Source organism: Accipiter gentilis, chromosome 5 (genome assembly GCF_929443795.1).
Source record: "Accipiter gentilis chromosome 5, bAccGen1.1, whole genome shotgun sequence".
In the NCBI taxonomy this organism is placed as follows: Eukaryota; Metazoa; Chordata; class Aves; order Accipitriformes; family Accipitridae; genus Astur; species Astur gentilis.
Window position 1 is genome coordinate 42,013,918 of NC_064884.1, and position 11,955 is coordinate 42,025,872.

At 55.3% G+C, this 11,955-nt stretch overlaps 1 protein-coding gene across 1 annotated transcript; it reads right to left on the minus strand.

Moving 5' to 3' along the window:
* Positions 1-373: 373 nt before the first annotated feature.
* On the minus strand, positions 374-11,595 carry LOC126038457 (vasoactive intestinal polypeptide receptor 1-like). The gene is made up of 13 exons (XM_049800207.1): positions 11,366-11,595; positions 8,675-8,789; positions 5,587-5,694; positions 4,529-4,638; positions 4,156-4,253; positions 3,537-3,669; positions 2,765-2,918; positions 2,073-2,133; positions 1,713-1,779; positions 1,514-1,605; positions 1,145-1,274; positions 783-824; positions 374-466 (listed from the first exon to the last, which is right to left on the minus strand). Exons 1-13 carry the CDS (start codon positions 11,435-11,437, stop codon positions 374-376), a joined length of 1,275 nt encoding a protein of 424 aa, XP_049656164.1. The 5' UTR covers positions 11,438-11,595.
* Between the last annotated feature and the right edge of the window lie 360 nt (positions 11,596-11,955).

An 11,955-nucleotide genomic window follows, 5' to 3' on the forward strand; every position in this document is an offset into this window, starting at 1 on the left:
CTCAGAGTTGGGGCCACTTCAGTTTTCACTCCAGTGCTGAATGAAAAATACCAGATGTCCTTTGTGAAATGATATTTGTGTTTCCTACCCAGTCCTGGGGCAGAAAACGTGGAGAAGCTCTTTTCCCTTTGCCTAAAATACTGACCAAACCATGAAGTGAGCTTTGGGCAGGTGAGACACCATCATGGATCCATGAGAGCTGCCAGCATCCGAGCAGGCAGAACCTTTCCCAACAGCCCTTCTCACCACCCTCTGAGGATGCCAGACCCAGAACCTACAAAACCCTTCTTATTTTGTTTCTGGGACCATAGCTGTGGAGCTGCACCACCACCAACATCCTCGGGGAAGTATTTCTCCCTAAACGCTGTCCTCGTCACGCTGTGAAGTCTTGGGTCGCCAGGTTGAAGACGTTGCTCTCCATGGAAGACTGCCACTTGCCCCAGTTCCTCTTGATCTCAGCCTGGACCTGAACCGACATCACGGACTGGTGCTGGCACCCAGGGGCACCCACCAGCACCTGCTGGAGGGGCAGGAGCTGCACCCTGGGCTCAACAAGGGATTTGGGGTGCAAGAGGGTGGGGACCCCCATGTGCATCTGCATGCCCACGTGTGCACACATGCATGGCTGTGTGCATGCAATGCTCATTAGGGTGCACCCTTGGGGGTGTCTGTGTGCCCACATGTGTGGCTGTGGTGCCCAGGGGGTTGGTGCTGGGGGGTCCAAACCACTCTTTTCATGATGTTAAGTGGTCCAAACCACGCATTTCATGACAGACACTCACCTCCCCATTCAGGAAGCAGTACAGCAGAGCCACCAGGAACCCCTGAAAAGAACAGAAAAAGCAAAATTCACCCAAGGAAAGGGGCTGGACCCCTCCATGCTCATCTGCTGCCTGCATTTAGCACCCTCCTACACCCCTTACCCCACTGCATGGGCAATAGAGGTATGGGATCAGTGCAAGTCGTTCAGCGGACCCCAACCCTTGTGCTTTGTCCCTGGTGTTTGCGGGGTGCCTGGGACACAGGCCACTCCCAAAAGAGTGCAAAGCCCCAGCAGCACATCCCAGGGTCTTCTGGTGTGATCTTGGGATGGGACAGGATGGGTACATGGGGATTTTGCCTACCCATCTCCCCCAGTCTGTACCTGGTATGAGCCAAGGACCAGCTCGAAGTACAGCCGGGCATCCACACCGATGTGCTCAGGGAAGAGCGCGAACACCACGTAGTGCACCCCAAAGAGAGGGATAAGGAGCAGCGTGGACTTTGTCAGCCTCCTGTGGAGAGTGGTGGCATGAGTGGGGACCTGGGTGCAGGTGATGGTCCTGCTGCCCTGCAAGACGAACCCTTCCCAAGAGCTTAGTCTTAACCCGAAATAGGTTTTCCATGAAAGGCAGGTCTTGGAGGCTCCAAGGATGTCCTCCTCTGTGCTCCTCCAGGAAAGGGTCTCTGCTGCCCTGGGTACCCCCAGAAACTGGGGTGAGGGGAGCTCCCCCTTGCCTGAGCTAGCCCTTACATGTACTGCTGCTTGTAGTTTTTGCTGATGTCCGGGGACCGGATCTTCTGTGCTAACATCCTGGTGACATTGAGGAAGATAAGGAAGTTCACCTGCCATGGGAAGACATGTCTCAGGCTCTGCACAGACCCCTGGTTGGGTCCCCCTGTCCGTGAGGGATCCCAGCTCTGGGGCTCGGTTGCTCAGGGGACATACTCACAAATATGGCCAGGAGGATGGGAGCCTTGATCACCCACCAGTAGAGACTGGTGTAGTCGTCCCAGCACCTATGGGAGAGGAGAAATGGATCTGCCACCCACTTGCACTCTCTTAGCTCAGGTCCTGCCCCACCACCCATCCCAGCCCCCTGCCCCATTTGCACAGCACCTCTTGCAAGGGGGCCCTGCCATAGCAAGGGAGTCTTTGGGCCCCACCAGAAAATAGAAATCGCATTAAAATAAAGTTCTGCCCCACTTCTCCCCTCCTAAGCCTCCCATGCAAGAGTTTTGTCCTGTGGGACGTGCGTGGGGCACATGTGGCCAAGCTGGCCTGGGGAAAGAGGAGGGGTGGGCGCTCTTACCCGTGGTTGTCGTACTGCAGCCTGGTGACCACCCATACGCAGACTGTAAGCATGGGGACACCTGCAATGACAGGACCCAGGCAGGGATGCAGAGTCATCCCAGGTCTCTGGGGAGCCCCCATGTCTCCCCTCCATCCTTTGTCCCCAGAAACATGTACCTGGGTCAGGTCTGGGGCTCTGGAGGTGGCAGGAAGGTGGCAGCCTTTCCCCTTCTCCAGGTTTTAAAAGGAGATGGTGCCCACTGAAGGTGATGTGTGTCACCTCCTGGCCACCCTCCTGCCCCTCTGTGTGCTCTTACATCTAACCTGGGCAGCCAGGATGGGCGTTTCCAGCCCCAGAAGGATGTTGGAAGAAGGAAGGACCTGTCTCTGTCCCATCCTGACCACATTCAGGATGGGTTGGCAGCAGATGCTGCAAAGGATCTTTCGTTCATGTTAGCAAGCATTTTCCCCTTTGAGTAATTCTGCACACATGCCACGAGGGCAAGGATCAGACCATGCTGCCCAACCAGCTCCACGACACCATGCAGAGAGATGTTGGGTTGAGGGCACGTGCCAAGAGCAGCCATGGGGAGCACCACGCAGCCAGGCAGATTTCGGAGCAGTGATCCCTGGAGGTGGTGCCTACCCCCAGTCTGTGTCAAAGGGACCTCACCGGAGGGGGGTTGATGTGCCAGGGGACCCTGCACTCACCCCAGCCGATGAGGATGTACCACCAGATGTACCTCTTGTCGGAGGTGAAGGTGAGCAGCAGCAGGGTCTGCAGGTACATGCCCTCCACCAACAGCCAGTAGAAGTTGGCCAGGACTGAGTACTGGAAGAAGGCGATGGCTGCTTTGCAGTTCACCTGTGAGATTGAGGAGGGGGAAAGGCTCAGCAGTGCTGGCTGGCATCAGACCCTGTGCTGGGGGCACAGGGGATGGTCCACCTCCCCATCCATCCACCTGAGGAGCCCTGAGATGGTCTTTCAGTGCAACTCCAGGGATGCTGCACCAGTCCCGCATATCACCTGCAGCATTTTCTGCTCTGCCTGCGCAGCATGGGCAGATGACCGCAGGCTGTTATTGCAGGACCTTTAGAAACCTGTGTCTGCTGGTGTCCACAGTGTTGTGTCTGGGCTGCACGCAGGGGTTTCTCTTTCTATTGACAACCCCAAATCTGCGCATCCAGCAGTGCAAGGTCTGTTTGCTTGTACATGGTGCTGCTGGGGTTTAGCCCTACCAGCAGACTATCTCTGAGACCAGGGAGAGCTTTGAGGGCAGAACATGTTCTCTGCAGACAGGGCCCATGCAGAGATGCTATTGTGAACCTCCTAAAGTCCACCCAAGCCAGCCTTTCCTCCCCAGGTTCACAGCCTCTCTCTCCCTCTTCTTTGCAGTGTTAAATCCACTGTAAATTCAGCTAGACTCCTCCAGATCAGCATATGGTGCCCGCTCCTGCATCATGCTGGGGCTCAGCACCTTACCGTCGACATCGTGCAGTGGTCAATGGACTCATCCGAGAAGAGGACGGCATCCTTGATGAACACGGCAGCCCCGCGAAGTATGAAGGATGTGAAGAAGTGGATGTGGATGGAGTTTCTGGTGCAATGCAGCTTCCTACGGGAGAAAGATGTTCTGTGCTGAGGGAGGAGAAGAGAGAGCAGATGGGCAGAGAAGCTTCTCCTTTGGGAGCCACTTCCCTGGGTGGACCCCAGCCTGGGGGACCATGTGTTGGTGATGGTCAAGCATGAAGCCCTGGAGGAGGTTTTCCTGCTCTGAAATCATGAAGGGCAGGGTTGTGCTGTGCTTGAGGCTGCTGCCTGGGGACAAGGTGTGCTGGGGAACATCCTCCAGCCACCTCCAGAGAGCATTCTTCTGCAGCACAGTGAGGTCTGCAAAAACAAAGCTTGAAAGGGCAACCTGAGGGTTTAAAGCCTGTGTGTCAGCAGGAAAGGACAATGCTGCAGTTTGTCTCATGCCTCCCTGGTTATCTGCGTTGGCAGGGATGGACCTTGGCTGCTCTGGGAGGGGATTTACCCTGCTCATGATTTACCCTGCTTTCCTCCAGCTGCAGCCCATGGAGCAGCCAGCACCGAGCCCTACCTGAAGCAGGAGAAGATGCCGATGGCCAACAACAGGGCTGCCAGGGATGTGGAGTAGCCGCAGGTGTAAAGCACTTTCATGGTGACAAAATAGCCTTTCTGGAAGGGAAAGCACCAGCGGAGTGAGGCAGCATGGGCTGGGAGGTGATGCTCTGCAATGGGCAGGGAGATGGCAGGGCGATGCCCCAGCCCTTGCCCAGGCTGGGCTTGTGTCCAGCCAAGCTCAGATCCCTCCAGGCAGCCCAGCAACAAGGATGAGGCCAACGAGATATCCTCGAGACCATCTTCATGTTTCATTGCCCAACGGCATCGGTCAACATGGGGTAGGGTGATGCTAGGGAGGGTGTCCCATGGCCCCCAGGGGACCCACTTGCCTTGGCCTCGGTGTCATTATTGCTGCCAATGGCCTCCAGCTCGCAGGCGTTGTAGTAGGGAGGGCTGGGGAAGCTCCATCCCGACTCGGTACAGTTCCTCCGGATCAGCACTGCAGCAACAAGAAGGGATCTCATGAGAGCTGTGGGCATCGCCTCTGCATCAGCACCCCCAAAATGTCCAGCCTGGGGACGGCACCCTGTTCTCCAGGATGGTGCCTAAATCCCAGCACCAGCATCCTGGCTGTGACAGCAGCACGGTACCTGAATGGCCTGGCTGCCCCATCCTTCCCATCCAAATCACATCTCTGCCCCTCTGGTGCTGGGCCTGGAGGTGCCAGGACATCGCAGGGCAGGATGTGAAAGCAAGCGTGAATCCCTACAGTGGGGGGGAATTAAGGCTAAAAGGGAGCTCTCTCATCCTGCGAGGGCTTCATCAAGCCTCTCCTGAGCTGTTTCTGCCCTAAAGCAAGCATTTACCAACCCTCCATCACCTTTTCAATTACACCCAGCCAAGGAAGTGCTCAGATGCCATGGGGGCCAGTCAGGTGCTCTCCTTCCCATTCCTTTGCATCCACGATGGATGAAGGCAGCGGCTTCCCCGGCAGTGTCACCCACCCCAGGAGAGCACCCGGCCTTGAAATAATCATGATCTTACGCTGCGTTTTTCATCTGTGTGGCTTGGAGTGGTGCCAAGCAGGTCAGGAGCATTAGGCTGGTATGCGGACGGGGAAAGGAGGGCACTGAGCATCTAGGGGACTGTCCTGGTGTCACCCAGTTGGAGAATGAGGTCCCCAAGACCTCTACCCACAGAGGATGCTTGGTAATGGGTGATAAAAGGGTTTGGGGACTTTCCCAGCATGACAGCACCCTGCATCTCTGCTTTTGCGTGTCCCCTGCTTGGGTTGCAATATATGCCAAGGGTTTGGATGGGGCAGGAGCTGTGGGACCACAGGGGAAGGGCTGGGGTGGCACAAGGATCCCAGGCAGGCAGGGGTGGGTGCAGCTCAGCTCTCAGTCCCAGGGGATGAGTGGTCCGGGCTGGATTCAGAGCACTGCACCTTTGGACTTCTTGAAGACATGGAGGATGTCAGGGCAGGCGACAGCTCGGGACTGGCCGACGGGCAGGGCTGACCAGCAGCTCACTCCATCCCACTCGGTCAGGCAGCCTGGGGAGAGACGGGATGGTTAGTGCCACCGGGAAGGGACATGCCGGGGACACACAGAGCCCCCTGGTCCCCAGCATAGCCCACAGCAGGCACGGCTGCGTGGGTGTAACAGGAGAGTGGAGAGCGGCGAGCCGTCACCCGATCTAGAGGGGCATGCCGTACCCCCTCAGGAATTAGGAGCATCCTGGCTTCGGTTCTGGGAATCATCTCCCCCCGCACTGAGATCTCCTTTTAGCCCCATGGCAAGACAGGACCTGCTGTTTTCTGGGGCTGCATCAGACCCAGAACTCTTGTGGGAAGGCCCTGAGGGACGAGGGTGTGGGAAGGGCTGGGACTTTCTGGTAGCATCTAAAATAATGCAGGTTTATGCTGGATTTCTGCACCCAGCAGCCATGGTGGCCCAGCTTGGGATATCTCTCCAGCCTGAAGGAGGAGGACAGAAGAAAGCACCACAAGACTTGCTGGAGAGCGACTAGCTTAACGTGCTTTGCTTCACTCTCTCCCACTAAGTTTTGTCTTTAAATGACTCTCCAATTGCCTTGGAAACGAGCACGGCCGAGCAGACGAGGGGCCTTGAAGAATTATTACTGCAGCACACTGGTATGAGACGTAGACATCACACTTCCAGGACAGCTGTCCTCCTTGCACATATACATTATTAACCTTGTAAATATACATTATTAACCTGGAGCCACATCTATTCCCAGCCAGGGAATGTGCTCTCAGACAAGTCTAATTAGTTTTCTCTGATTTCAGCAAAGCGGTCTGTAGGTGTCTGGCCAGGCTTGAAGGAATTTGCAGGGCTGTCATTACAATGCCAAGGTACATCTTAATTTTTGCTCTGGAGCATAGGTGAACCGAGCACAGCTGTTGGGACCATTGCTGAGAGCTGTTGCTTCATTTCTTGGGGTCTGAGCAAAATATCTGGATGTGTCTGTACGGCAGAGCCATCCTGCTGTATATAAATACATCTCTCGCTGTATGAATGAGCTATTCCAGCACAGTGAGTGCTGTAGGACCATTTGGTTGGGAGACAGAGGAGCAGCCCATGGCCCAGGGATTGAGCTGGGATTCATGCAGCTCTGCAGTGCAATCCCAGGGAATAAAGTCATCCCTCTATTTGGATGGGGAGAAAAGGTTTAAGTCCCCTTTCCCACTCTGTTTCCCTCTCCCAGGCTGCTGCAGCCTCTAAAAACCCCTCATTTCTTAGAGGTGTACAAAATGGGGACAACCCTCCCATGGAGAAGAGGTGATGAAGGCAAATTCTGGGGGGACAGGGCAAAAATCATGAGCAAAGGAGCTGGCAATGTGTCTCATTGCCCACCTTGCAAGCAAGGAGCTGTTTCTTCAGTGTCCCTCCGTTGTTAGTCCCCAGGGGCCACCACATCCTCACGCTGTCCCCTGCCCCGGGCTCCCAGCTGGTGTAGCCCGGCAGACCAAGGTGTTTGGTTTGGATTGATCCAAAGCAACCTGCTCTATTCCAATTTTCCCAGTGGAGGGCTGAAACGTCCCCAAGATCAACCATTATCCTCGTGACGTTCTCCTTGATAATGGCTGAAAAGAGCATTTTTTCCCTCAAAATGCAGTTTGATGGGAAGTTCCTGCTCAGCATTTCTACTGGTTAATTATATGCAGACCTGCCAGGGCTGCCTCCCTATTTCTTGCTGCTCTAACTGGTACCTGGAGACCTCCAAAAGAGATCATTTGAGCCTCACCAGCAGGTTATTTCTTGCCAGCTATTTCAGAGCAGTAAATGCTGTGAGCACCCGAGCAGACTTTGAAGAGAAAGCACTGCAAACACGATCTTGAACCAGTTTTAGGGCCCCACAGAGGGTTCCCCAGCAGGATGCTGAAGCCTGAGGCGCCTGTTCTATTCCTTCACGCTATATTGCCACCAAGTCCAGGGCATCTGAGCCTTCCCCTCCATCGTCACTTCGTGCCACGCTCTCCGCAGGACCCTTCCCAGGCTGGCACAAGGAAGCAAGGAGGAAGGGATAAATTTAGTTCAGGTGGGCAGCGGAGGCAGCAGTCAAGCAGGAAACTTGGGATTAAATACTGATTTTAATTATGCATTCATGCTTCTTGGTTATTTTCCTAGAGTGAGATTCCTTCCCCCTGGCTGGCATAATCTGGGCTGAAAAATGGACCTTTTCCAATCAACTTGGCTTTTCTCTGCTAAGCTGGCTGATACGTTATATCTCTGCACAGTTACTTAAGCAATTATGCACCTTAACATGCATTTATTGAGATGCTTCATTTTTACATTTGTATTAGATGAAACTCATTGAATGACGCATTTCTTATTCACTAGGTGATAATTTTTACCCAGAATTTGAGCCAAGCTGCTTTTGGATAGAAACTGAATTGCAATTAAAAAAAAAATGTACAAAAGCAGCGCTTTAAAACTGTTTTTCAATTAGTTAATTGCTTTAAAAGTCCCGGATATGTAAAAATTAAGTTGCTCAAAACATGTTTAGCATTAAAACTAACTGAATTAGGAAGGCAAGAAGGCATGAAGTGGTGACATGCACTGCGCAACACTCGTGCTGATGGCCACGGCTCTGCACCGCCCGTGCCTGCAGCCCTGCCTGGCCCTGGAGCATCGGTGCAGGGAGGACAGGAGTGGAGCAGGAGGCTCTGCTTGGGGCACGGACCACACCATCATTGCCATATGCCGTGAATCTGGGGGGATGCAGCCCCTGTAGTTGTTTGCACCCCTCAGCCCACCCGTACCCGCTGGCTGCAATCTCAGCCCCCCCCCCCTCTTCCTGCAGCAGCATCTTTTAGGGCTCTCCAGGGATGCTCCTTAGCCTTTGCCTTGGTGCTACTCTCTATTTTCTTGAAAATACCTGCTTTTCTGCATCCATGTGCGCTCTGCAACCCTCCTACCGTGGATCATCCTCCAAAGACCCCCTTAGCAAATCCTCCCCCTCCTCCTGAGGGAGATGAGCACCATGCATGGTGGGCAGCTCGCACTCACCTTGCTGCCCAGGGGGGGCTGGCGTTTGGCTTTCACTCCTGATAATCTCCAGACATTCAGCTTCTTGCTCTTGGAAATAGAGGACGACGGAGCAGTCAGGATGTGTCGCTTGCACCTTGGGGAGGGGGGAAAGGGCAGACAGTAGACCTGAGCAGGCAGGGTACCAGCCAATATTCACTATTTCTGCTGCAGCCAGCCCCAGGAGAGCCTATCTATGTAACTGTGCTTTTGGACCCTGACATTTCCTTAGCTTTCTACTGTTTGCCTTGTAAACACCATAAAGAACCACCGCAATTATTTCTAATTCCCTCCGAAAGCGTGTGATGCTTAAGGGCACTGCTTCGCCAAGACACAAGCACCATGCAGAGGAGCTAATCTTAAAGACGGAGGGGCCGACCCCATCAGCAGGGCAGAGGCAAGCACGTTCAAAGCCTGAGCAAGGAAACCATGTAATTAGAGATTAAAAAAACCCCACCTATTCGGGCATGTCTAATCCTTCCTTTGCCAGCTGGGTTTTGCTCACGTGGGTTTTGCTCACGGTCAGGCTGGTGTATTTTAATTGGAGGCATCGGCAACGGCCGTTGGAGTTCACCTTTCTCCTGTTCCCCAGCAATTTGGGGACATGCTGCAAAACAGGCGTGCTGACCTCCTTAAAGCTTTTGGGTTTGGCAGCGGAAGTGCTGAAACACCAAGGAGTACGCCCTGACCTCGCAGCTCCCAAAAATGCAAGGGATGTAGTGGCTCAGCACCCTGGAATAGGGCTGCCTGGGAATTCCGGCTTTTGGGGTTTGCACCCTTAGCTTCCAGCTGGAGAGCCGGAAGATTGAGGCTGAACTGAGAGCAGGCCGTGAATTTTGCATGCCCAATCCCAAGCATCCGTGCCTATTTCCAAGCATCCATGCCCATGGGGCGATGCGGTGGGGGCTGCAGCACCCAGACACAGGACGTGTCTGGGGCAGGGTTTTTGGGCCAAGACATGGGATTAGGTGGCTGATGGTTTTAGGTGTGTGGACAGAGAAATAAAAGCTGGACAAATAGAGGGATGAGAGTGGGCAAGTGGAGGTAAGTGTGGGGCATTAAAGCATTGCTTGGCTGAGCCCTGTCCTTCCCTGCCCTGTCCTGGCCACCATGCAGCCACTCCTCTGGGGTCCCTTCACTTCCCCCAGGAGATTTTGTTTCCTTTTCCTGCTGAACACAAGATTTACGAGGAAATTCCCTGTCTGCAAAATGCATTTTGGTGACAGCTGCTGGGCACAGCACTGAGAAAGCACACTACTTCAATATAGTGATGAAGGCCCTGGACCTGGCAGAGGTGCTGCAGCCCCTTTTAGCTGCAAAGCTGCTGGTTTTTATTGTTTATGGCAATGCAACCTGGCTGCTGGAGCATTGGAGAAGGTAATCTGCAGTGGTCCCTTGAGCTTGCATCAGGGCAGGCAACTCCTTGCCTTGCCTCAGTTTCCCCAACTGGGAAAGGGCCTGATGCCATCACTCTCCTTATAAAGCCCTCAAAAGCCTCCAGCACTCCCCCAGCCCTGCTTGCTTTCCCTGCTCTTTCCCCTTTCCCTCTCCTTCCTTCCTTCCTTCCTTTTTTCTTTCTTCCTTTTCTTTCTTTCTTTCTCTCTTTCTTCCTTTTCGTTCTTACTTTCTTTCTTTCTTTCTCTCTTTCTTTCTTTTCTTTCTTTCTTCCTTTCTTTCCTTTCTCCTTTCCACTTCCCTTCCTTTCCACTTCCCTTCCCTTCCTTTCCCCCCCCTTCCCTTTCTTTTCACTTTCTTTTCCTTTCCATTATTCAAAGCCTCCATGTTAGCTAAAGAACTTGCAGAGCAAAGCAGCGCCGGGAGAAATCCTAAAGGCTTTCCAAAGAAACGCTGAGCCGAAACCCTCTCCTGCCGGAGCCCTCCACCCGCCGGCATTTGCTGCCGAAACAATTTGACAAGTTCAGGATGGGTTTGCCGGCGTGGCTGCCAGACTCACCGCGCATTGCTCCAGCAACGCAACTGCTCCGTGTCCCCCCCATTTCAGCGGGGGCTCGGTGCCAGCGTCCCCATGGGTCTGCCCGGGGATGGGGAGCACCCCGCGCATAGTCCTTGCCTCCTGCACCCTCCAGCCATCCCAACCTTCACTCCTGTGGATGCTCGCCCAGGCCCTTGGGGTTTGGAGCTCCTTCGAGGTGTGTGAGACGATGTGAGCAAAGTCCCCACCAGGACCCATGTGAGGATGGTGGGGACTGTCCCCAAACCAAAGCAGAACAGGGTCATCCTCCCTGGGGATGGGAGCCCCTGGAGCTGAACCCCATGGGAGCTTTGCTGGCTGCCCTGGCCGGACCCCGAGCACTGTCCCAGTCCCAGGGAGCACAGTGGGGTCCCAGCATCGCCCACCTCCCTCCCTGCCCATCCCTAAGCTGCATGTCAGCAAATCCTCCCCCTGAAGCTGCGATGAAAGCACCTGGGTGGGTGCAGCGGTGCCGGCAGCTCGCAGGGCTGCGGCTTGGCATCGCCCCTGGGTCGGGCAGCACGAGGGATGGGGACAGGGATGGAGACGTGCTGGGGGAGACCTGACCACTGACCAGGACCGCAGGCATGCTGCTCCCCAGGGCTGGCCGGACCCTGAAGTGGCTGCCCCAGGCAGGGGTCCACCGTGCTCATTGCCCACCCTCTGCCCACCGCGGTCCCGTCCTCCCCAGGGACACTTACCCGAAGCATTGGATGTGCGAGCAGCAGGACCAGCAGCACGCAGGTGCCGGGGGGCTGCCATGGGCCTCCCATAGCTGGAAGCACCCCTCTGCTGCCCCGTCCACGGGTGTCCCGGCTCAGTCCCCAAGGGGCTGCGGACAGCCCAGCTCCTCCTGCATGGCCCTGCGGGTGGGGGGCTGCATCAGGACCCCAGCTCCAAGGGGTGACCCAGCACCCTCCTCCCCTTAACCCCGCTTCGCTGCTCCTTCCCAACCCTGTCCTACTCCTGGCTCCCTCCAGGACCCTTTCCCACAGTGGGTGCTCAGTCCCACTCAGGTGACCCTGACCCACTCCCCATGCCCACCTGGCTCTGGCTGTCCCCCCCCAAGCCTCGCTGTCCCTGCCCAGCACCGATGGACTCCGTCTCTCTGCAAGACTGAATGTCACAGCTCCTGGATCTGGTAATATGGCAGGCTCCACCCTCCGCTCCCCCTCCCCATGCAGAGGGCTGGATGTGAGGAGCAGCACGGGGCGGGGGGGAATGACACCCCAGCATGGCACTGCCCAGTCTGGTCACTGCTGGGGTCCCAGCACCCCTTTACCTGCTCCTG

Excerpts from the sequence above, each read along its gene's own strand:
- LOC126038457 (XM_049800207.1), bottom strand. The coding sequence starts at position 11,437 with ATGGGAGGCCCATGGCAGCCCCCCGGCACCTGCGTGCTGCTGGTCCTG. Across the intron at positions 8,790-11,365 it reads TCGCACATCCAATGCTTCGG|GTGCAAGCGACACATCCTGA; the intron begins GTAAGTGTCCCT and ends CCCCTCCCCAAG. Across the intron at positions 2,919-3,536 it reads ACCACTGCACGATGTCGACG|GTGAACTGCAAAGCAGCCAT; the intron begins GTAAGGTGCTGA and ends TCAATCTCACAG.